The following is a 23,685-nucleotide window of genomic DNA, read 5'->3' as shown; positions in this document are numbered from 1 at the left end:
TTATGCTTTTATCAAAGTTTTTGATAAAAAAATGTTAACAACCTAGAGCCAAGTACAGATCCCTGGAGCAAAACACTAGAGACTTTATGCCAAGGTGACATTAAACCATCAGCAGCTGCTCTTTGAATTCAAGCATTCAACCAATTGCAAATTCATCTAATTATATTGTCCTCTAACTAATATATCTTCATCTTTTTCATAATGTTATGAGATAATGTTTTTAGTTCTGATAAAATCTATGGAAACTATACCTAAAGCATTTTCTGATCTACCAGTTTGTTTTCGGGTTGTGATTTAACCCTGTGAAAAGAAATATAAGATTCATCTGGTAGGACCTTTTCTTGAGGAAGCCAAGTACGCTCTTGGTAATCATTTCTCCCTTTTCTAAATGTTACTTTTCCCGTTCTCAGTTAACTTTCTAGTATCACTGACAGTAGCTCAGTTATAAAATCTGCCAGTTCTTCCAAAGAATAACCAAGAATATGGTTTATCTGGACCAGGTGATTCGAATTCATCAATGGCAGCAAAGCACTGCTTTACTACCATCAACCCCCTTATTATCCACAATTTTTATGTCATTTTCTGCTATAAAAGGTATTCTCCTTAGCAGAGAAAGCATAGTAGCCCTTCTCTTTATTGTCAGTTATTACTCTTCCATCTACTCCAAAGAAGTGGTCCTACCCCTTCTTTGATACTCCCTTTTTTCTGACTAAAAAAATATGAAATATTACCGTAGCTTTCCACCCACATCTCAGCTCACTCTGAGCTTTGGTTCTATTGAAACTATTTTATAGAACTGTGCAACACTCCCATTCATTTTCTGTTTCCTGCTCTGGACTCCATATTCTGTACGTAAATTAAAAACAAAATTAAAAATAAATAAAAATCCAAGTTGGTTAATGCATCAACGTCCTCAGGTAATTTCTGTTACCCCTAACTCCCATCATCATCATTTCTCTTTGTATCTTCAGAATTTCATTCTTAAAAATCCTCCAAATCTCCTGGACTGATTTCCCCTGTGAAAAAAGCAAAGCAAAACAAAATAAAACCCTAATATTTATAGAATGCTTTAAGGTTTGCAAAGAATGTTACATACATTATCTCATTTTATACTCACAAAATCCCTGCGAAGAAGGTGCATTATAGCTGAGGAAATTGAGAATGACACTTCAAGTGGCTTGATTTTTAGGTAAATTCAGGAACCAGAGAAGGGAAACAAAGTAGAGACCATTTGGGTGAAGAACAATGGAGCAAGAAAGTGAAGCAATTTTGTTATTGGAATGTTTGGTATCCTTCTGTAGTAGATACAGATCATCTGGACGGAGAGAGGAAATAGATGAGTTCAGGTACTTGATCATAAGCCTGGCATAGAGGTATGATATTGAAATAATGAATGACTTCTATTTTCCAGAAAACTCCTGAAGGTCTATCAAAAGTAAAGCAGATAACCACATCTTGACTTTCTTTAATAATTCCTCCCTTCAAAAGTTGGAAGAACCAAAGCAGGGAAATTCCATTCTGGATATTTTTCTCATTAAGAGGAAGAAAGTGGTTGATAGGGTGAATATTATGAGAACCTTGGGGAAAGTGAGCTCCTAGATGTAGGAAGGGAAAGTTTGACATTGTCTGGCATACTTACTTTATTTTTAGGACCTTTAGTTCTTCTTTTCACCCAAACTATATGCATCTTTGAATAAATATTTGAGGCCCTTGGTTTTGTTCTTGTTTCCTTTCTTAGGTTTTATTCCCTATGAACTTTTGAGTATCTCAACTGCTGTTCTTTCTTCATAGCTACTCTCTATGATACCTAGCTTGGTAGATACACATAAGCAGTTTTCTCCCTTTCCTATCATTTTCATTTTAAAGCCTTTATTAACAGATTTATGACACTTTTGTTAGATACAGTCTCTGACCAGTACTTTGTTTTTTCTTATATGTGAAGCCATCATGCAGAAATCTGAACTCCATTCTGAGATGCGATACCACATTCTCATCTAGCTATTTACTTCCCAAATTCATTCTCAACAGTGAGGAAAACCTCACCTGTTCCCCTATGGTCTATGGTTTCTTGCCCAATGCTTAATAATCTTAGGCAGAACTTTCTAGATTGCGTTTGGCACTATTTCACCAGTTCGCACATGAATCACTAGAGGAAGGTAACAGCAATCTGTTTGCACAAGTCTTAGGAGGATCCCAGAGGAGACAATGGATCTCTCTATTGTTACTAATAAGTTGACAAATAGCTGCCTCAATATCCCTGAGCAAGGATTCATCAATTATCACCATTCTTTACTTCCTCTAACTCTTAACAGGCTGTTTATCTGACAGCTTTTGTGGGTTTATCATTCCTTGGAGGACAAGCAGCTTTCTCTTCATTGGAGCATCCAGTTTCTTCTTTTAAAAATTAATATATATATATATATATATATTATTCTTTTCCAGTTATATGTAAAAACAATTTTAACAACTTTTTCTTAAAATTTTGATTTCCAGATTCTTTCCCTGTCTCCATTTCCTCCCCCTGCATTGAGAAGGCAAGCAATTTAATATAGATTATAATCATTCAGTCATGCCAAACCTATTTCCATATTAACCATATTGTGAAAGAAAATACAACTGAAAAAAACCAAGAAAAGTAAAATTTAAAAATTATGCTTCAATTTGCATTCCTATTCCATCAGTTTTTTTTTCTCTGGAGGTGGATAACGTTTTTCATCATGAGTCCTTTGGAATTGTCTTGGAGCATGGTATTGCTGAGAATAGCTAAGTCATTCGCAGTTGATCATAATACAATATTGCTGTTAGTATGCATAATGTTTTCCTAGTTCTGCTCACCACACTTGCATCAGTTCGTATAAGTGTGTCCTGGTTTTCCTGAAAACATCCCGCTCGTCATTTCTTGTGTATAGTGTACCGTCAAAATCTTGTACCATGACTTGTTCAGCTATTCCCCAATGTATGGGCATCTCTTTAATTTCCAATTCTTCGCCACCACCGAAAGAGCTACTATAAATATTTTTGTACATATATGACCTTTTCCCTTTTGAAAAAATATCTCTTTGTGATACAGACCTAGAAGTGGTATTGCAGTTTTATAGCCCTTTGGGCATAGTTCCAAATTGTTCTGTAGAATAGTTGGATCAGTTCACAACTCTATCAACAATGCATCAGTGTCCCTATTTTTCCATGCCCTCTCAACATTTGTCAGTTTTCTTTCCCATCATATTGGCCAATCTGATGGGTGTGAGATGGTACTTCAGAGTTGTTTTTTTAATTTGCCTTTCTCTAATCAATAGTGATTTAGAGCATTTTTATTTGGCTACAGATAGCTTTGATTTCTTCATCTGAAAGCTGCCTGTTCATATCCTTTGACCATTTATAAATTGTGGAATGACTTATATTTTTATGAATTTGGCCCGGTTCTCTATATGCTTGAGAGACGAGACCTTTATCAGAGAAACTTGCTGTAATATTCACCATCTCCGCCCCCCCCCCAGTTTTCTGTTTTCATTATAATCTTGACTGCATTGATTTTATTTGTGTAAAACCTTTTAAATTTAATGTAATCAAAATTACCTGTTTCACTTCCTATAAAGCCCTCTATCTCTTATTTTGTCACAAATTCTTCCCTTATTCATAGACCTGACAGATAAGATACCCCATGTTCCCCTAAATGGCTTAAAATATCACCCTTTATGTCTATCATGTGCCCATTTTGACCTTATCTTGGTAATTAGTCTATACCTAGTTTCTGCTGAAATGCTTTCCAGCTTTCCCAGCAATATTTTTCAAACAGTGAGTTCTTGTCTCAAAAGCTTGGATCTTTGGATTTATCAAACACTAGATTACTATAGTCAGTTCGTGCTGTGTATTGTGTACGTAATCTATTCCACAGGTCCAGCACTCTATTTTTCAGTCAGTACCAGATTGTTTTGATAATTACCACTTTGTAATACACTTTGAGATATAGGACTTCTAGGCCACCTTCCTCCACATTTTTAAAAATTGATTCCCTTGATATTTTCAACCTTTTGTTCTTCCAGATAAATTTTATTATTTTTTTCTAGCTCTATTAAATAATTTTTGGGTGGTTTGCTTGGTATCACACTGAATAAGTAAATTAATTTAGTTAGAATTGCCATTTTTATTATATTGGCTCAGCCTATCCATGATCAATTAATGCTTCTCTAATTGTTTACATCTGACTATTTGTGTGAAAAGGGTTTGGTAATTGTGTTCATATAGTTCCTGTGTTAGTCTTGGCAGGTAGACTCCCAAATATTTTATATTGTGTACAGTTATTTTAAATGGAATTGCTCTTTCTATCTCTTCCTGCTGGACTTTGTTGGTAATACATAGAAATGCTGATGATTCATAGGGTTTTATTTTATATCCTGTAACATTGCTAAAGCTAGTTTTTTAGTTGATTCTCTAGGATTCTCTAAGTATATCATCATATAATTGGCAAATAGTGATAGTTTTGTTTCCTCATTGCTTATTCTAATTCCCTTAATTTCTTTTTCATCTCTTATTTTTATTAGCTAGCATTTCTAGCACACTATTGAATAATAGTGATGATAACGGGCATCTTTGCTTCACCCCTGACCTTATTAGGAAGGCTTTTAGCTTATCTTCATTATAGATAATGCTTGCTTAATGGTTTTAGAAGATACTATTTATGATTTTAAGGAAAGCTCCATTTATTTCTATGCTTTCCAGTATTTTAATAGGAATGAGTTTTGTATTTTTGTTAAAAGCTTTTTCTGCATCTATTGAGATAATCTTATGATTTTTGTTGGTTTTATTATTAATATGGTCAGTTATGTTGACAGTTTTCCTAATATTGAACCAGCCCTGCATCCCTGGTATAAATCCCACCTGGTTATAGCATAATCCCCTTGTTAGTATTTTATTTAAAATTTTTCCATCAATATTCATTAGGGAAATTGGTTTATAGTTTTCTTTCTCTGTTTTTGCTCTTCTTGGTTTAAGTATCAACAATATATTTGTATCATAAAAGGAATTTGGTAGGATTCCTTTGCCTATTATTCCAAATAATCTATTTAATATTGGAATTAGTTGATCTTTAAATGTTTGGTAGGACTTATTGTGAATCCATCTGGTCATGGGGATTTTTTTCTTCAGGAGCTAATTTATGGATTATTCAATGTCTTTTTCTAAGATAGGTTTATTTAAATATTCTATTTCTTCTTCTGTTAATCTGGGAAATTAATGTTTTTGTAAATATTCATTCATTTCACTTAGGATGTCAGATTTCTTGACATATAATTGGGCAAAATAGCTCGTTATAATTGTTTAATTTCATTTTTATTGATGATGAATTCACCCTTTTCATTTTTAATACTGGTAATTTGGTTCTCTTTTTATTTAAATAAAATTAACCAATGGCTTATCTTATTGTTTTTCTCCCATAAAACTAGCTCCTAGTTTTATTTATTAGCTCAATGGTTTTCTTACTTTTAATTTCATTAATCTCTCTTTTAATTTTTATGGTTTTCCATTTTAATGTTTAATTGGGGATTTTAATTTGAGCTTTTTCTAGTTTTTTTTTAGTTGCATGCACAATTCATTGATCTGCTCTTTCTCTATTTTATTGATGTAAATATTTAGAGATACACATTTTCCCTAAGTCCTGCATTGGCTTCATCCCATAAATTTTGCTATATTGTCTCATTGATGTCATTCTCTTTAATGAAATGATTGTTTCTATCATTTGTTCTTTTACCCACTTAGTCTTTAGGATTAGATTATTTAGTTTCCAATTAATTTTTAATCCATGATTTCATGACCCTTTATTGAATGTAATTTTTATTGCATTATGATATGAAGATGGTGTATTTAATATTTCTGCTTTTCTGCATTCGGTTGTGAGGTTTCAAGCCCTAATACATGTTTAATTTTTATGGAGGTGCCATGTGCCACTGAGAAAAAGGTATGCCTCTTTTTATTCCCATTCAATTTTCTCCAGAGGTCTATCATATCTAACTTTACTAAAATTCTATTCCTTTCCTTAACTTCTTTATTGTTGTTTTTAGACTTATCTAGTTCTGAGAGGGGAAAGTTGAAATGTCTCCCACTAGTATATTTTACTATTTCCTCTTGTAACTCATTTAACTTTTCCTTTTAAGTATTTGGATGCCATACCATTTGGTACATATATGTTTAGTATTGATATTACTTCATTGTCTATGGTGTCTTTTTAGTGAAATTTAGTTTCCCTGCTTCTCTCTTTTAATTAAATCTATTTTCATTTTTGTTTCTTCTGAGATCATGACTGCTACCCCTTGATTTTTTTTACATCAGCTGAAGCTTAATAGAGTCTGCTCTAGCCCCTTACCTTTACTTTATGAGTGTGTGGATCTATGCTTCAAGTATGATGTTTCTTGTAAACAACATATTGTCAGATTCTATTTTTTAATCCACTCTTCTTTCTGCTTCTGTTTTATGGGAGAGTTTGTCACATTCAGATTCATATTCACAAAATTACTGTGTATTTTCATCCTTCTCTCTCTCTTTTTACCCTATCCCTCTTCAAAAGTTTGTTTTGTTTTTGACCATTACCTCCCCCAATTTTCCCTTCCTTCTATCACCCCTTTTCTATTATTCCCTCATCCCTCCTACTTTCCTAGAGAGCGATATAGCTTTCTATACCCAACTGAATGTTTATATTATTCCCTCTTTGAGTCAATATTGATGAAAGTAAAGTTCAAGCATTACCTGACACCACCACCTTTCTTCCCCTCCATTGCAAAAGCTCTTCCTTTCATGCGTCTTTTATGAGATAATTTACCTCATTCTATGTCTCCCTTTTCCCCTCTTTCAGTGCATGCCTCTTTTTCACCCCTTAATTTCATTTTAAAAAATCATCCCATCATAGTAAACTCAAACCTGTGCCCCCTGTCTATGTATACTACTTCTAACTGTCCTATAATGATGAAGATTTTAGGAGTTACAAGTATCATATTTCCATGTAGAAATGTAAACATTTCAACTTTATTGAATCTTTATGATTTCTCTTTCATGTTTCAATCATTCTTAAATTATTTCTCCTTGATTTGTTTGGCTGATGAGATCTTTTACATTTTCTTCTATTTTTAATTCTTTTGACCCTGTTTCCTGCTGTCTCATGAAATCATTAGCTTGGAATATTTTCTTCAGTGAGCTTTTGTACCTCCTTTGCCCAATTCTGCTTTTTAAGCCATTCTTTTCTTCAGTGGATTGTTGTACTTCTTTTGCCTTTCTGTTTTTAAGGTTTTATTTCTTCAGTATTTTTTGTTATCCTTTATCAAGTTGTTAACTCTTTTTTCAAAATTTTCTTGCAACACTCTCATTACATTTCCCAATTTTTCCTCTGCCTCTCTTATTTGATCTTTAAAATCTTTTTTGAGTTCTTCCAAGAATTCTTTTGGGTGGGGGTGAGGGTGGATGGAGGATGTCTATGACCAATTCACATTTTTCTTTGAAGTTCTGCATATAGCAGTTTTGACTTTGTTGTCTTCTGAGTTTGTGTCTATTGCCTTCATAGCTTTCTATAATCAGGTTCTTTTTCTGTTGTTATTGTGGTTGTTTGTTCATTTTTCCAGCCTATTTCTTGACTTTTAACTTAATATTAAAGTTGGGCTCTGCTCCTGCAGTGGAGGGTACATTGTCCCAAGCTTTAAAATTTTCATGCTGCTGTTTTCAGAGCTAGTTCTTGGTGTCTGTAAGTTTTCAGTTCTTCCAGGGTAGTATGATCTAGGGATATATGTGGTCACTGCTTTCTTGGCCTGTGCTCTGATTTATGAGTGACCACAAGTGCTCTTCTGCCCTGGAATTGTGACTGCTCTCCTGCTGCTACACACTTTATTTTGCTAATTCTCCTCCTCACCCTGAAACTGCAAGTGGAACCACATAAGGGCAATGCAAAAGAATCCTGCACCCAGTGCCAGCAAGAGGTCCCATATAATCTCCTTCTGATAAGTTGTCCAATCCCCTTATTATCTGTGAGTTGAAAGCTCCCAAAGCTGCTGCTGCCTCTAATGAACTGCCTCCAAAACCTGCTAGCACTCCAGTATAGCCTGTGCTACACAGTCTGTCTTGGGCTCCAGGTCCAACTATCACCCTGAGATAGATCTTTCTTGCCAACCTCTTAAATTGTGCTGGGCTGGGAAATTGTTCCACCCTGACCTTTTGTTGGCTCTGTTGCTCCAGAATTCAATTTGAGTCATTATTTTTAAATTGTTTGAAACATAATTTTAAAATTGTTTGGAGAATTTGGGAGAGCTCAGGTGAGTCCCTGCTTTTTCACTGCCATCTTGTCTCTACCTCCCATCCAGTTTCTTCTTCAGGGTGAACCTCAAATTTATTCTTTTTTTAAAAAATTCTTTTATTTTTAATTTATAGAATAAAATAAGCATTTCTACAACATAGTATTATGTACAACTTGCTATTCCTTATAAATACAAAACAAAATTATCATGCAAATTTCTTTTTTTTTCCTTTTTTGTCTTCCTCCCTCCCCACCCTAGAGATGGCTACCATTAGACACAAATATACATACATATTATATATATGTATATATATATACACACACACATATATATAATATATACATATAAATATATTTTCTATGCATATTCTATTTATCAGTTCATTCTCCAGATGTAGATAGCTTCTTTCTTCATATATCCTTCATAGTTAATTTGGGCATTTTTAATAGACAAAATCTTATTCACTCAAAGTCATTCTTAAAACAATATTGCCGTTACTATATTCAGTCTCCAACTTTATTGCTGTTTTTTGCCTTTCCTTCCTCCTCTATATGACATTTTCCTCTCTGTAGCATATCAAGTACCAAATTTATCATCTACCCACTTTAAATGTTTTTTCCCCAAATGGAAGACCTGCTACCATTTTTTTAAAGAACAGTTTATTGTGTTTGGTACCCATAGGTGTGTATATTGCATGGACTCAGTATGCCAGCCCACCTGGTCCAGGAGCCATGCATATCTGTGTTGATAACCTGACATATGGACAGGCATTCCTTGAGTCCCCTCACCTCTTTCAGGAGGGAGACCAGCCTATGTTTGAAATCTAAACCATAGTCAGCTGGCTGTGGCAGAAATACAAACATCATATATTTAATGAAAGTCACAGAAAATTGCTTTTTATGTTGATTTAGATTCTCAGCTTTGTTTTTTGAACTATATGTGGTTATTTATATTTCATCTTTTAGGCACCAAGACCTTTATAGCCTTTCATCACCTCTTAAAAACTTGATAAATGTACTCAACTTCTTTTCATTTAGCTCAATAACTTTATGGACACACTACTTCCTCTTCCCTTTTTTCACCAACCCCTCTTTTTTGTTTCACCAATTTTTAAAGTATACCTTTCTTAACTCACTTTGCCTTACCAACCACTGCGCCTTTCCTTCTTGTTCAGTTTTTATTTTCAGGTATTTACTCCTTGATCTTTTTCATCGTTCAAACTGAAGCTTTCTCTTTCAATCCAAGTTCTTTCAGCTTATCCCCAAGTTGCCCTAAGTTTCTCCTTCTCTAAATCTAGTTAGCAGGACTATATGATTTTTCTCATCAATGTTTAGAAGGGTGGATAAAGGCGGGGCAGAGCCAAGATGTCAGCTGGAAAACAGGGACTCACTTAAGCTCTCCCCCAAATCCCTCCAAACACCTGTAAAAATGGCTCTGAACAAATTCTAGAGCTACAGAACCCACAAGATAAGAGAGGGAAACAAGTCTCCAGCCCAGGGGAGCCTGGATGGTCACTGGGAAGTGTCAAGGAGAAAATAATGCAAGCAGCCAGAAAGAAACAATTTGAGTATTGTGGAAACACAATCAGGATAGCATAAGATCTAGCAGCTTCTACATTAAGGGATTGAAGGGCTTAGAATATGATATTCTGGAGGTCAAAGGAGCTAGGATTAAAACCAAGAATCACCTACCAAGCAAAACTGAGTATAATACTCCAGGGCAAAATACGGATTTTCAAAAAAATAGAGGACTTTCAAGGTTTCTAGATGAAAAGACCAGAGCTGAATAGAAAATTTGACTTTCAAATACAAGAATCAAGAGAAGCATGAAAAGGCAAACAAGAAAGAGAAATCATAAGGGACTTACTAAAGTTGGACCATTTTGTTTACATTCCTATATGGAAAGACGATATTGATAATTCATGAGACCTTTCTCAATATTAGGGTAGTTGAGGGGAATATAGATATATGTATATATATATATATATATATATATACATATATATATATATAGACAGAGGGCACAGGATGAGTTGAATATGAAGGGATGATATCTAAAAAATTAAATTAAATTAAGGGGTGAGAGGGGAATATATTGGGGGAAGGAGAAAGGGAGAAAGAGAATGGGGTAAATTATCTCACATAGAAGTGGCAAGAAAAAGCACTTCTGTTGGAAAGGTAGAGAGGGCAGGCGAGGGGGAATGAGTGGATCTTGCTCTCATTGGATTTGACTTAAGGAGGGAATAATATACACACTCAATTAGGTATCTTACCCCACAGGAAAGTAATGGGGAGGGCATAAGAGAGGGGGGAATGACAGAATGGAGGGCAGAGCAGGGGAGGAAGTAATCAAAAGCAAACACTTTTGAAAAGGAGCAGGGTCAATGGAGAAAATTGAATAAAGGGGGACAGGATAGGATGGAGGGAAACATAGTCTTTCACAACATGTCTATTATGGAACTGTTTTGCATAATGATACATGTGTGGCCTATGTTAAATTGCTTGCCTTCTCAAGGAGGGTGGGTGGGGAGGGAAGAGGGGAGAGAATTTAGAACTCAAAGTTCTAAAAACAAATGCTCAAAAAAAGTTGTTTTTACATTCAACTGGGAAATAAAAAATACAGGCAACGGGGTATTGAAATCTATCTTGCCCTACAAGAAAGTTAGAGGAAAGGGAAAGGGGGGGGGCGGAGTGGGATGACAGAAGGGAAAGCAGACTGGGGAATAAGCAATCAGAATATATACCATCTTGGAGTGGAGGGGAGGGTAGAAATGGGGAGAAAATTTGTAACTCAAAATCTTGTGGAAATCAATGTTGAAAACTAAAAATAAAAAATATTAAACACTAAAAATATGAGAAGGGTGGATAAATACAGTGATAGATGTAAGCTAGCATTGAGATAGGATTGAGCATGAATTGTGATAGTATGAGCATGGAGGCAATAATGTCTCCATAAATACCCAGTTGAATGGGTAATTATAGGTTCGGAATGTGAAGTTTAAAGCAAAGTCATACCATTCTAATAGGGATATTTATGCACTCATTATGTCATATAAACTCTAGTCCAGCATCTTCATATTAGAGATATGTAAAAGAGCTGTGTGAAAAGGTCAAAGTGTAATAGAAGTTAGAGTTGTATCTCATATATGCTATAACAAGGGTAGGATATTTTTTTCCTGATCGTAGGTTTCATTGGTAGTCTTACTTTTATCACTAATGACTGGCTTCTCCTCTTGGGTAGGTTATTTATTTCCCCTTTGATTTACATCACTTTATTTTTAAAAGACATGGGTAATAATTTTTAGATATGAGCTAAGATGATATGTTACTTAAGTTTTGGGGATAAGAATTCATTATTTGGTAAAAATTCAAAGGTAGGAAATTAATGAAGTTGGGGTAAAGCTGGGAATTAACCAGCTTGAATTTAGGCCCTGAAAGAATTCTGTTATTGATATGACCTAAGCTGCCTGTTCTATAATCTCACCAGTATCGCCATGTAAAATGGATCCCTGATATATGACCATGTATTGCATTATCTAAGGGATGGACCTTTATGTAATTCTTCACTGAATGAGGCCCAGGCCTGAGAATTAAGCAGTTCTGAATCTTAAGTCGAGAATATGATAGGTTTCTTATTATTAGAAGGTGATATTGCCTTAAACAAGTTTTCAAATATAGGAGTGTTGGGGTGAAAAAGGGCTCCATAAATGATAAATGGTAAGCCAATAACAAGAATAACATAGTGACCTTGTACAAAGCATGAGCTCAATAAATACATATTTAAATATTTTAAGATTTATTTAACTTTATTTAAGTGTTCAGTTAACTTATATTTGTGAAGAAATTATATATGTTTAGTTAATTTTATTAGTTTATTTTTATCTTTATGTTTATATATTTATAGAAAGCTAAGTGGCACAGTGATAGCACTCTGAGTCTGGAGTCAGGAAGTCTTCAGAAGTCTCTAAAAAAGAATCCAGCTTCAGTTACTTACTACCTGTGTGACCGTGGGCAAGTGGCTTAACTCTTGTCTGCTACAGTTTCCTCATCTGTAAAATGGGGATAGTTATAGCACCCATCTCCTAGGGTTATTGGAAGGATCAAGCACTTAGAGCAGTGCCAGACATATACCGTGTGTTATATAAATGCTGTTGTTGTTCAGTCAATGAGTCGTGTCCATCTCTTTGTGACTCCATTTGGTGTTTTGCCGTTTCCTTCTCCAGCTCATTTACAGATGGGGAAACTGAGGCAAAGAGGGTTAAGTGACTTGCCCAGCTACTAAGTATCTGAGGCCAGATTTAAACTCACAAAGATGAGTTTTCCTGACTGCAAGTCCGGTGCTTTATCCACTGCACCAAATGTTTAGTCATTATTATTATTATTAGTTGAGTGACGGTGGGCAAATAATTTAACCTCTGCCTCAGTTTCTTATTCTGTAAAATGTAGTTAATGATAGCACCTACCTCCCAGGTTTGTCATAAGGACCAAATGTGATAATAATGGTAAAGTGCATAACAGTGCCTGGCATATAGTAAGTGATATAAAAATGCTAGCTATAATAACAATAATAATAGATTTTATTATTAATTGTGTGACCCTGGACAAGTCACTTAACCTCTGTCAGCCTCAGTTTCTTCCTCTGTATAATGAAGATAATAGTAACATCTGCCTCCCAGGTTGGTGGGAGCATAAAAATGAGATAATGTTTGTAAAGTGCTTTGTAAATTTTAAAGTAACATATAAATTTTAAAGTAACATATTATTGTTATACTGGAAATCCAGTTACTGTTCATCAGTCCTAACCATAGTTTTCTGGGGGAGGGTTGAAAAGTAAATGGCTATTGTATTATAATACCAGTCAGGTGATAGCAGGGCAGACGCCAGACTATACCACCATGTCTATCCCATTAAAATTAATGATACAGAGAAAACTTTCAGAAGGCCTTCAAAATATGCACAGAGGCAAAAGACATAGAAATCAAGAAGTGATCTCATTTTTTTAAAAGGCCCTTTCCTATTGTTATTGTGAAGCAACTGCCAAATAAGCCAAAGACACATAAAACTCTCTCTCAGGAAATCATTAAATGTACTCATTAGGGAAGGAGAAAAGAATAATTTGAAAGGAGGTTCAAGGCAAAGGGAAGTCTTGTAGGGGAGAAGTATTAAATAAGAAGTAAAAAGGAGATTACAAAATAATTAAGAAGCTTACAGCTAGGTGATCCACTGGATAGAGCATCAGGCCTGGAGTCAGGAAGACTCATCTTCCTGAGCTCAAATCTTGCCTCGGACACTTACTATCTGTGTGACACTGGGCAAGTCACTTAACCCTATTTGCCTCAGTTTCCTCATCTGTAAAATGAACTGGAGAAGTAAATGGCAAACAACTCCATTATCTTTCACACGAAACCCCAGATGTGGTCATGGAGAGTTGAACGTGACTGAAAAAGAGCTCAACAACAACACGATTCTTTCTAGGATAACAAGTCATTCCCTGCCACCACACCCTTCTTTTTAAAAGCCAGTATTCTCTTAGTGATACCATATGAATACAAGTCATAGCAGATTACTATCTCAGAAAAATCAAAATCGTAGGTGACAAAGGTTACTAGAAATAGTGTAAAGGACAGATGAAGGACATGAATAATAAGAAAAGCAGATTGTACCATCAAGATCAAGAAAAGGTTGGGAACAGTGTTACTACTAAAAAGGATAATTGGAAAGACATCAGAAACTATCTATCCACATACCTACTTTCTTCTCTCTATGAAATCTTTATGAAAGTAGTTTGCATGTATGATAAAGGGAACGGGTGTGGTTTGGGGAAGGGGCATCCTTTTAAATATATATTTGTAATATTAATTTAGACCTTTTTTTTACTGTTTTCTCTTTGAGAATGCTAAAGTAATCAAGTGCCTTTGATTAAGTCTTACTAGGTGCTAAGCCCCAGGCCCACACTCTTTTGCTGATTAGGCCCTAAGAAGGGTATATAAACTCAGAAGTTAGCATTTTGCTTGGGGCTGTCACTCACTGGAAGAGTGTTGTGTGATTTGACTAGACGAGACTCTGGGTAGCATTTGTTAAGAGCTGCCCCCCCCAGCTTTGAAGAAACCCAGATGTTGGTGCTTCTCTGGTAACTATGTATTGCTATGGATAGACTAATTTGTGTTGTTTGCTCTGTTTATATTGTCTCTGTTTGTAATTTCTATTTGCATTTGCTCTGAAGTTCAGGGTGCTGGCTTTACTCCCTCAACTAAGTGAATGATATATGTATGTTTGATTAAAGTGAGATTGTTAACCCCTTAAAGTTGCTTTCCTTAGAAAAAGCAAATCAAAGAACCTGTGTTGGCAGCCCTTCTGTGTGCTGGTGTTATTGGTCTTCCACAGCCACGGTAGGGGCTAGCCACATTGTTGATACAATATTTTAAAAGCAGAATAAATACAGTTCCATAATTGACTGAAAAGTGAAAAGAAAACAAGATCCCACTGTGCTTATTGTTTTTTGACTATAAAAATACCAAAACCATTTGATTCCCAGTAAAGCAAAATGCCATCAAATTTCTTCTAACAAGATTCTCTTGTGCACATATCACAAAAGATTCCTTGATAGATTCAACTGCAAAGACTATTTTCTTTGATGATCCTTGATTATTACTATCAGATGTGGTATATATGTTTGCTACTATTTTGGAAATGGCCAGGGTGCTGTTAAGATGGAAGAAGGATTCTCCAAAAGATTCTCTATTAAGATCAGTGCCTTCCAAAATAAGGATTGTGATTTCCTTGATGGCCATGACTTGAACCCGTTGGAGCCATGGCCTGAACCCACGGGATGTGTGATACAATTGGAAGATGGGGATATGGGCCTCATCTCACCCTCCCCCAATAGTCAAACAAAGAATTCGACTCCAACACAGCACTTACCCTTATCCCCCAACACTTCTCCAATCTACTCCTCCCTCCAGTGTACAAGCTTCTTTATCTCCCTCCTTCCGAGATAACTTTCAGCCCTCCTCCCTAAAACAGTTATAATATAACCATTTACTAAGCACCCATGGTAGCAATTGTAAATGTACCATTGAGAAAATCTTACCTTCTCCAGTACACTTACTCAGCATCCCCCGGATGACCTGGCAAATATGGTAGACATCCCTAGGAGGATGATTTCTAAAGACCCTTTTGTTCCAGTGTAGTGACCAATAAGAGTCCTCTTCTCCTTTTTCATTTTGGGTGGAATAGAGTCAGTCTCACAAGATGAGCAAGTACGAATGGGTTGTATCACATTATCTCTTCCCCTAAACCAAGCATCCCTCTTCTGAACTTCTCTATTTCTTTTCATGGCACCATTATCATGAGGGTGCCCCCTCTTTCACCCGTTATTGCTAAACAATCTCCAAATGTTTACTTTTCTGTTTCCACATCTTTTGCATCTGTCTCCTTCTCTGCACTCACACTGTGACCACTCTAGTTCAGGCCTTCTCCCCTCCTTGTTTGGACTATTTCAACAGTCTCTTAATTATTCTTCTAGTTGAGTCTCCTTCCTCTCCACTCCATTTTATCATGATTGCCAAAGTGATTTTCCTGAATCACAGGTTTGACCATACCATTCTACTATTCGATTTGAGTCTCGTGCCTCCCTGTTGATTCCGAGGCAGCTAGGTGGTGGAGTGTTTGAATAGAACACTGGCCCTGGAGTCAGGAGGACCTGAGTTCAAATTTGACTTCAGACACTTGATACTTACTAGCTTGTGACCCTGGGCAAGTCACTTAACCCCAATTGCCTTGCCTTCCCCCCTCCAAAGAAAAAAAAATTCTATTTTTGTGTGTTTTATAATATACATTATTAGTTTCACAGTAGTAAATTGATGTGATTTATAAATAAATAAAAGTACAATTATGGGGGGGTGTATATGCTCAAAAGCTTTTACTTATAGGAAGGCATAATCAAAATAAGTTTAGAGACCCTAATTCTAAATGCTTCTGTTTGTGGAAGACATTATATGTCAAATCCCAGACTATTGCAGAGCTTTCTCAATGAGATCTGTAATAATAGAAAAGAGGTCAACATAACATAGACGAGGAAAAACAAGTGGATAGCCTCTTATCTTGATAATAATATGCAGTTAGACATAGAACAATCTATCGTCTATATAACCTTAGACAAGCACCACATATAGACAATGAACTAAGCTCTGAATTGAATATGATGAAGAAAGCAATTTAGATTGCATTCGACAGGTTATATACTACTTAGGAAGATCCTGTTTCTACTTCAATCAAACAATCACAAATCAAACGCTACTGGTATTCCTATATGGCTGCAAAATTTAGGAATACCACAATCTCTGAGGAATCGAACTTGCTGGTCACCCAAAGGGACAATGGAGACATGCATGATGGACACAGATCACAACACGTTACTGATACTGAATTACATGCAAAAATTAGCAGAAAATACATCAACAAAGAGATATGGGACTGGAAATTTGTTTCCAATTTATACTGGTATCTTGTTTGTATGTAGTTGTTTGCATAGTTTCCCCTAGTACACTGTGAGCTCTTTGACAGCAGCGACTATGTTATTCTGTTTTGTTTTGTTTCCTTTCTTTGTACCATCAGCACCTGGCCCAGTGCCTAGAATACAGAGAAGTGTTTAACAAATGCTTGTTGACTCGATGGCAGGTGAGAGGAAGGTGGGCTAGTTAATTTGTGAGAGCAAAGCATGAGTTGTACAATCTGTTCGTTTCATTGTTGCCCTGATAATGTCAAGAGTAGTAGTTCACTGGTATTCTTGTGAAGGATTTATGAAAAGACATGGACAAGAATTGCACAGGATGGGAAGGGACGGATGAGTTGCAGTACCATCATTGATGATAACATTGAAGTACAGTTATCCCTTCTGTGAGAAATAAGTCATTCAGGTTCTGGAGGGGTGAAGATAAAAGATAATAAGTTTATTTATGCGACTGCAGTGGCAGGTATCTCCTTGGATAGACTCACCTCTATGGAAACAAAAACAAGGCTGAATACCTATCAGTGACTTCAAAGTCTCTCCCCTGTCTCCCCATTGGCTGGGTAATACAGGGTGTACAACTTTCTGATATGCCTACCACACAGTTCCCCTTGATATGTTCCTACTCTCGCTACGTACATTGTATGACCATTAAAGTGAACCTTTAGCCCTCCCAGAGGAGGAAAAGTTAATATTCATATGCTTATTACACATGAGCATTCCAAGCAAGACTTAACCTTTACTCACTTAGCTGACTTCCAACCTCAAAACCAAATGAAACCAGTTGGATCCTTGCTTTGCCCATTATCTTCTGTGTGAGACTTAACTCCTTTGTTATGGCTCCCATTCTGCTGATTGTTATTCTGAACTTATGGAACCAAATTTCTCTGTTATATCTCTCAGTTCCCCTTCTTCTGCTAGAAGGCAATCTAGTACTAATCTATGTTGATAGTGTCTTCTACAATCAATTTATTTTCCTGCATTTGCTGTAAGTCAAAAGATTTTCTGGTATGTATGGATCCCCTAGAGTTCATAAGTTATATATTACGTAATTTCTGTGGAAACAAGAGTTTTAATCATTCCTCACACTTCCACATTGCAGAGGTTAGGGGTGCAGTGCCCTTGTGATCTGGAAAATCTGCATAAAATTTTGGCCCTCCCTTTGTACCAGAAAAGAAGTCCGAATTATTATGATATTAAAAGATAAAATATGTTGATATTATGCCATTTCTGAATTTTGAAACTTTTCTGTGTCATCTGCTGTCCTTTGCATGTCATCTATGGCTTCTGCAAAACTCCCCCCAAAATCTTCATTTAATTTCTTATGCTGACCTGCAATACATCATGGGAAAGTCACAATGTGGAAGAGATCATTGTATTGAAGAAATATTATTCATGACCTAGAATGTGCCTTACAGACATCCCTCTTGAATGAGAGACCTTCAAGCACTAGACTTGGAGTCCCAGGACCTAATTTAAAATTCCAGCTCTACCAATTCTTTTGTGCCCTTGGGCAAGTACTCTAACTTCTCTGTGCCTCAGTTTCTTCATATGTAAAATGAGGACGGTTGAACTAGATGACCCCTGAGGTGCCTTCCAGCTCAAAATCTATGACCAGACTATGACCTACGGCTATAGCTATATTATTTCCAGTGAAATAAACTTATGGTGTCTAAATTCAACTGTGTCATAGATTTCCACTGATTCCATCTTATGGGACAAAATGTTACAACAGGTTGGCAGATCAGACAAGTCATAGTTTCTCATGGACTTAGATTCGTGTTGATTGATATCTAATTTAATCTGCTTAAATAAATCCTTATTACTTCTTACCACCATATTAAGATCTTGTCTTTTTGCCATCAGCCCCCATCAAAGCTTGAGGAGATTTAGGGGAGTGCATAAGCTGTGCCTGTCTCGATTGACCCCATCGAGATGTAGGGGTAGTTGTCCCACCCTTTTCGCCCACCCCTGAGAGAAGGGTGATTAGGGAATGCTGTAGGAGTTAATGCTCCCATTATCAGGAATGCTTTTGGGAAGACTAGACTAGAATAAAGTAAAATTATTAACCTCTCTGAAGTTGTCTTCCTGTCCTTCCTGAGGGACCAGATCAAGAGTGAACCTGTTAGAGGCTGGAGTCCAGAAACTCCAGTGCCTCCTGTGTGTTATCTGTGTAACAACACACTTTTTGCTATTTCATCAGTTGTTTAGAACAGCCAGCCCCTTTAGAAATTCTATCTCATTAAGTGGTATTGTTTTAGGTTTTCTTATTGCATGTGTGTTAATGTATTAAAAGCTATATAGCTACTTGAATTTCTGCCAGTTTTGCTTACTTGAATATGTTCAGTGAGATTTGGTAAGGAGAACAAACCCGGAAGGGAAGCAAGTTTAAATTACTGAAGTTTTAGAAACCCAAATTTAGATGTTATCAGTGTAAATTACCTGGGAATTCAAATCATATATTTAATAGACATTAAAAGGCATTAGAGAGAAAAAGAGAACCAAGCCACACCTTTACTCTCTGGACTTTTGCACCATGCTGTAGTTGTCTTGTCCCTCTGACCCTGCAGCCCTCTTCTCCCACTGCTGAGTTGTCTCTTGGAACAGTTGTTTTGAGGAAGGGCCTAGTCATCTTTCTCCTGACTTTTCTACCATAACTCCCAGTTCCCTTTTATGTGTATAAGACAGAGAGGAAGACAGAAGTGTTGTTTCTCCCATTAGAAAGTAATTTCTTTCACTAATACAATGTTGGTGGAGTTGTGAACTGATCTAACCATTCTGTAGAGCAATATAGACACTCAAAGAGTGATAAAACTGTGCATACCCTCTGACCCAGTAATACCACTACTAGGTCTATATCCCAAAGAGATCCAAAAAGAAGGAAAAGAACATTTATGTATAAAAATATTTATAGCTGCTCCTTTTGTGGTGGCAAAGAATCGGAAATTGAAGGAATGCCCATCAATTGGATAATGGTTGAACAAGTTGTGGTATATGATTGTAATGGAATACTGTCTTATAAAAAATGACAAGCAGGATGCTCTCAGGAAAACCTGGAAAGGCTTGCATGAACTAATGTAAAGTGAAACGAGCAGAACCAGAAGAACACTGTGAACAGTAACAGCAATATTGTATGATGATCAGTTGTGAATGACTTAGCTATTCTCAGAAATATAATGATCCAAGATAATTTCAAAAGACTCAAGACGAAAAATGCTGGATATGTCCAGAGAAATAACTAATGGAGTCTGAATGTAGATCAAACATAGTATTTTTAACTTCTTAATTTTTTTGATTTTTTGGGGGTGTGGGGTGGGGTAGTGGTCTGTGTTTTCTTTCACAACATCATTGCACATGTGTAAGCCTATATCAAATTGCTTACTGTCTCAGGGATTTGGGGAGGGGAAGGAGGGAAGGAAAGACTTTGAAACTCAAAATGCTAAAAAAAAAAACCTAATGTTAAGTTTTTTTTCACATGCATTTGGGAAAAAAATAAAATATTATTAAAAAATAAAAAGCCTAAAATACATACAAGAAAAAAAGAAAGAAAGCCCCTGGGGGGTGGTGGCAGGAAGGGACTGTATTTTTGTTTGTATTTTTAACTCCAGCATTTGGCCCAGTGTTTGGCACAGAGTAAGCGCTTAATAAATGTTTGTTGACACCTCTTAGAAAGGAAGGGTTAATTCTTCCATTGACCAAGCTAAGGGGTGATTGATAACTCAACTTGCCTCACTTGACAGTGACCTCTATTAGGTTATGCTGCAATCTTTCTTGTCTATTCTGCCCCGTCACCCTGCCAAATTCTAGGCCTTTCCTGTTCCATCTAAATTCAGCCTTCCCTTTCTTTCCTATATGGTGGACCACAAAAATATTATATTTCACAATCACTTGCTTATTGCTTATTTTTTTTAAATTAACAGTTAAAACATTGATGCAAACATTAACTCTCTAAATAAGTGTGGGGCATAAACAGGGAATAGCAAAAAAGCAGTTACGAAAATATTTTCCTTCTTTTTATTCAAATATCTATATAGTTTTCATGATGTTGTCTGAGTCTCTGAGAAACAGAGCATAAAAGATTATCAGAGTATTAGGGGCTGTTCAGAAAGAAAGCATCTCCCTTCCTTCCGGGATAACATTCCACTATCATAACATTCTGGAGTTGGCGCAAGTTTCCCAAGATATTGCCATTCCTGCCAAGATTCACTTTCTTGACACTTCCAATGGCACAAGCACTACCATATCTTTTCTAGGCCTAGATATTATAGTAGCAAAATATGCAGACTGATTTTTTTAACTTGCCAAATAAGCAGAATTGCATTCTGAGTACAAGGCAGCGTAGGTCAGTGGAAAAAATGCTGACTTGGAATCAGAGGACCTGCATTCAAATCCCATTCAAATCTCTGCTCTACTTGTTTGACTTTGAACAAATTACCTGACCTTTCTGGGCCTTTGTCTCTTCCTCTATAAACCAGGGATTTGGATTGAAAGGGACTAAATAGAATAGGGAAGAAAGGTGTTTTGCCTCTGAAAAGGTATGTCATAATTTTCTATTGATCAGGGTATCCTGAAATTCTTTTGAACACCTTAATTGTAAAGAGAAAGAAGGTAATTAGAAGAGAGATTTGGAGGGTTAGGATTAAGAAAGGGATTTGGAGAAACTATAGAAATTGTATTCATAATTCAGAAAGTCTTAGCCAGAGAGCAGACAGCAGAGGTGGTACCAGAAGCAAAAGGAGGATGTGTAACTGGAAGCTATCCCCAAATTTATATAACAAAAGGCTGACTGAAGCTAAGTACAAAATGTTTTACGAGGCACATTTAGTGAAAAATGCTGGTTTTGGCTTGTGATGTCATTCATGTGGGGAATTCTTGATATGGTAGGTAATTCCTTCAGACTCTGTAAATCAGCAGCTGGTCTGCTATTTATAGTCTGAGAGTTGCCCAAGGTTAAGTGCCTTGCCCATGGTCACATCAGACAATATGCATTAGAGACTTGAACTTTGGTCTTCCTGATGATCAGGTTAGACTTCTAACTGCTTCTCCGTATTGCTTCTTTATAAAGAAATTACATCTTTATAGTTGGGGAGAGGGGAGGATGGCAAAGAACCCAAAATGCCAATTTCCTTTCATTCTCTCTATCTTCTTCTAATTCTTTTACAGCATTTAACATCCTGGTCAACGTTGGGGTTGTGCTGACGTACCCAATCCTCATCTCAATTGGCACTGTGCTCAGTGTTCCTGGGAATGCAGGTAACAGTACTCTTTGATGTTTTATAAGTTTTTACAAGGACAACATATACTTGTTTTGTACCCTGAGGTGTTTCTTTCAGAATGGTGGATGAATAAGGTGCATTGCATTGGGAGATGTTTTTAAATATTCTGGACACACAACAGTCACTAAATAGCAAGCTTAATTTTTATAGCTACAATCTGTTTTTTACCATCTTGCCTTCGAAATTAAATATCAAATGTACTTTTTGCTGCATGTAATCTCCATGACAAACAAAAATGGTGGCATTAACAGTGTGCCATCCTACTAGAACAAAATTTACCAAAGCAAACAAGTGCTAAAAATTAAATAAATAAAGGTCTGTGGTTCCCCCTCACTCTACCAATGGAAGAAAACGATCACTGTGAAAGGCTTGTCACCCCGCCTACCTATGGAGGGATATTCATTCATTCAATAAGCAATTTTATTGTGCCTCTCATATGCACAAGGCATTTTGCCAAGCACTGGGGGAAGATATAAAGATGGATAAAATAGAGTTCTGACCCTCAGGGGCCCTACAGGCTAAAAGAGGAAATGACGTGTACAAATGAACATAATAACAAGCAGAAAGTAGAAATTGCATCAGAGAGGTACTACTAAAGTTCAATGGGAATACAGAAGAACTCACATAATGAAGAAAGGCTTCAGGGAAGTTGTATTTGAGCTAAGCACTGAAGAAAGTATAAGATTTAGAGAGGATCATGGGAGTGGAGAGGGAATTTTAGACAGGGAGAACAACATTAGAAAACACGAGCTTTGCCTAGATGTGGGGGCGGGGCGGCGCTGGGGAGGTGGTTGCAGGTGAGAGTAGAAACAGTTTTCAGGATTCTAGAAGACCTGGTAACAGAAATAACACAGACTTTGATGCTTCACATTCAATGCAGTTTAAAAAACACACACTTAGACCAGGATGTTCTTTGGTTTTTCTCTTCTACAGCTGTGGATCTCCTGAAACAGGAGGTGATCTTCAATGTTGTCCGGCTGGCTGCCACCATTATCATCTGCATTGGATTCCTGCTGATGTTGCTGCCTGAAGAGTGGGATGAAATCACTCTGAGATTCATCAACAGCCTGAAAGAAAAGAAAAGTGAAGAGCGCGTAGACGACATGACTGAGTCCAGTGTCCATTTAAGAAACAGGAGCCGAGCCAATGGCACAGTGTCTATACCACTCGCTTAAAAAAGTGACAAACTTTTGAATGCACGCGGATGTATATTCTGTGAATATAATTTTCTCACTACTTGTATGCTTAAATGACAGTATTAACCTCGAATCGGAATGAATCACAAGTGAAGTGACATTAACAATAAAAGTTTACATTTATACGCTTATCAAATTACAAGTGTAAATGACCATGATTTTTTTTATTAAAACATTTTCATCCTTGTTCTTTTTCTTCCTTTTCTTTCCCCCCTTTATTTTACTCACGGAATTCTTTAAGAGTAGGAGTCAATTAATTCTAGCTTCACTTCATACCTTATTTACATATTGAAGCAGTATGACTACTATGATCTGCTTTTTCATTAATAAGAGCTCCATAGGTGGCAAGTTGGGAAGTAGAATCGATTGATTGTAAATTTCTTCTAGTCTTCATTTGAATGTCATTATCCCTAGCAATTTGAGAGAGCTCTGATT

General features: G+C 36.4%; 1 protein-coding gene across 1 annotated transcript in view; it reads left to right on the top strand.

Moving 5' to 3' along the window:
• The window catches only part of SLC35F4 (solute carrier family 35 member F4), a 309,305-nt gene extending 285,986 nt beyond the window's left edge, over positions 1-23,319 (top strand). The window contains 2 exon segments of the mRNA XM_036736238.1: positions 21,942-22,031; positions 22,988-23,319. Of these exon segments, the coding sequence (XP_036592133.1) occupies positions 21,942-22,031; positions 22,988-23,229 (332 nt within the window). The 3' untranslated portion in view covers positions 23,230-23,319.
• Positions 23,320-23,685: the final 366 nt, after the last annotated feature.

Source organism: Trichosurus vulpecula, chromosome 8 (genome assembly GCF_011100635.1).
Source record: "Trichosurus vulpecula isolate mTriVul1 chromosome 8, mTriVul1.pri, whole genome shotgun sequence".
Lineage (NCBI taxonomy): Eukaryota > Metazoa > Chordata > Mammalia > Diprotodontia > Phalangeridae > Trichosurus > Trichosurus vulpecula.
This window is presented reverse-complemented; position numbering and strand designations above follow the sequence as displayed.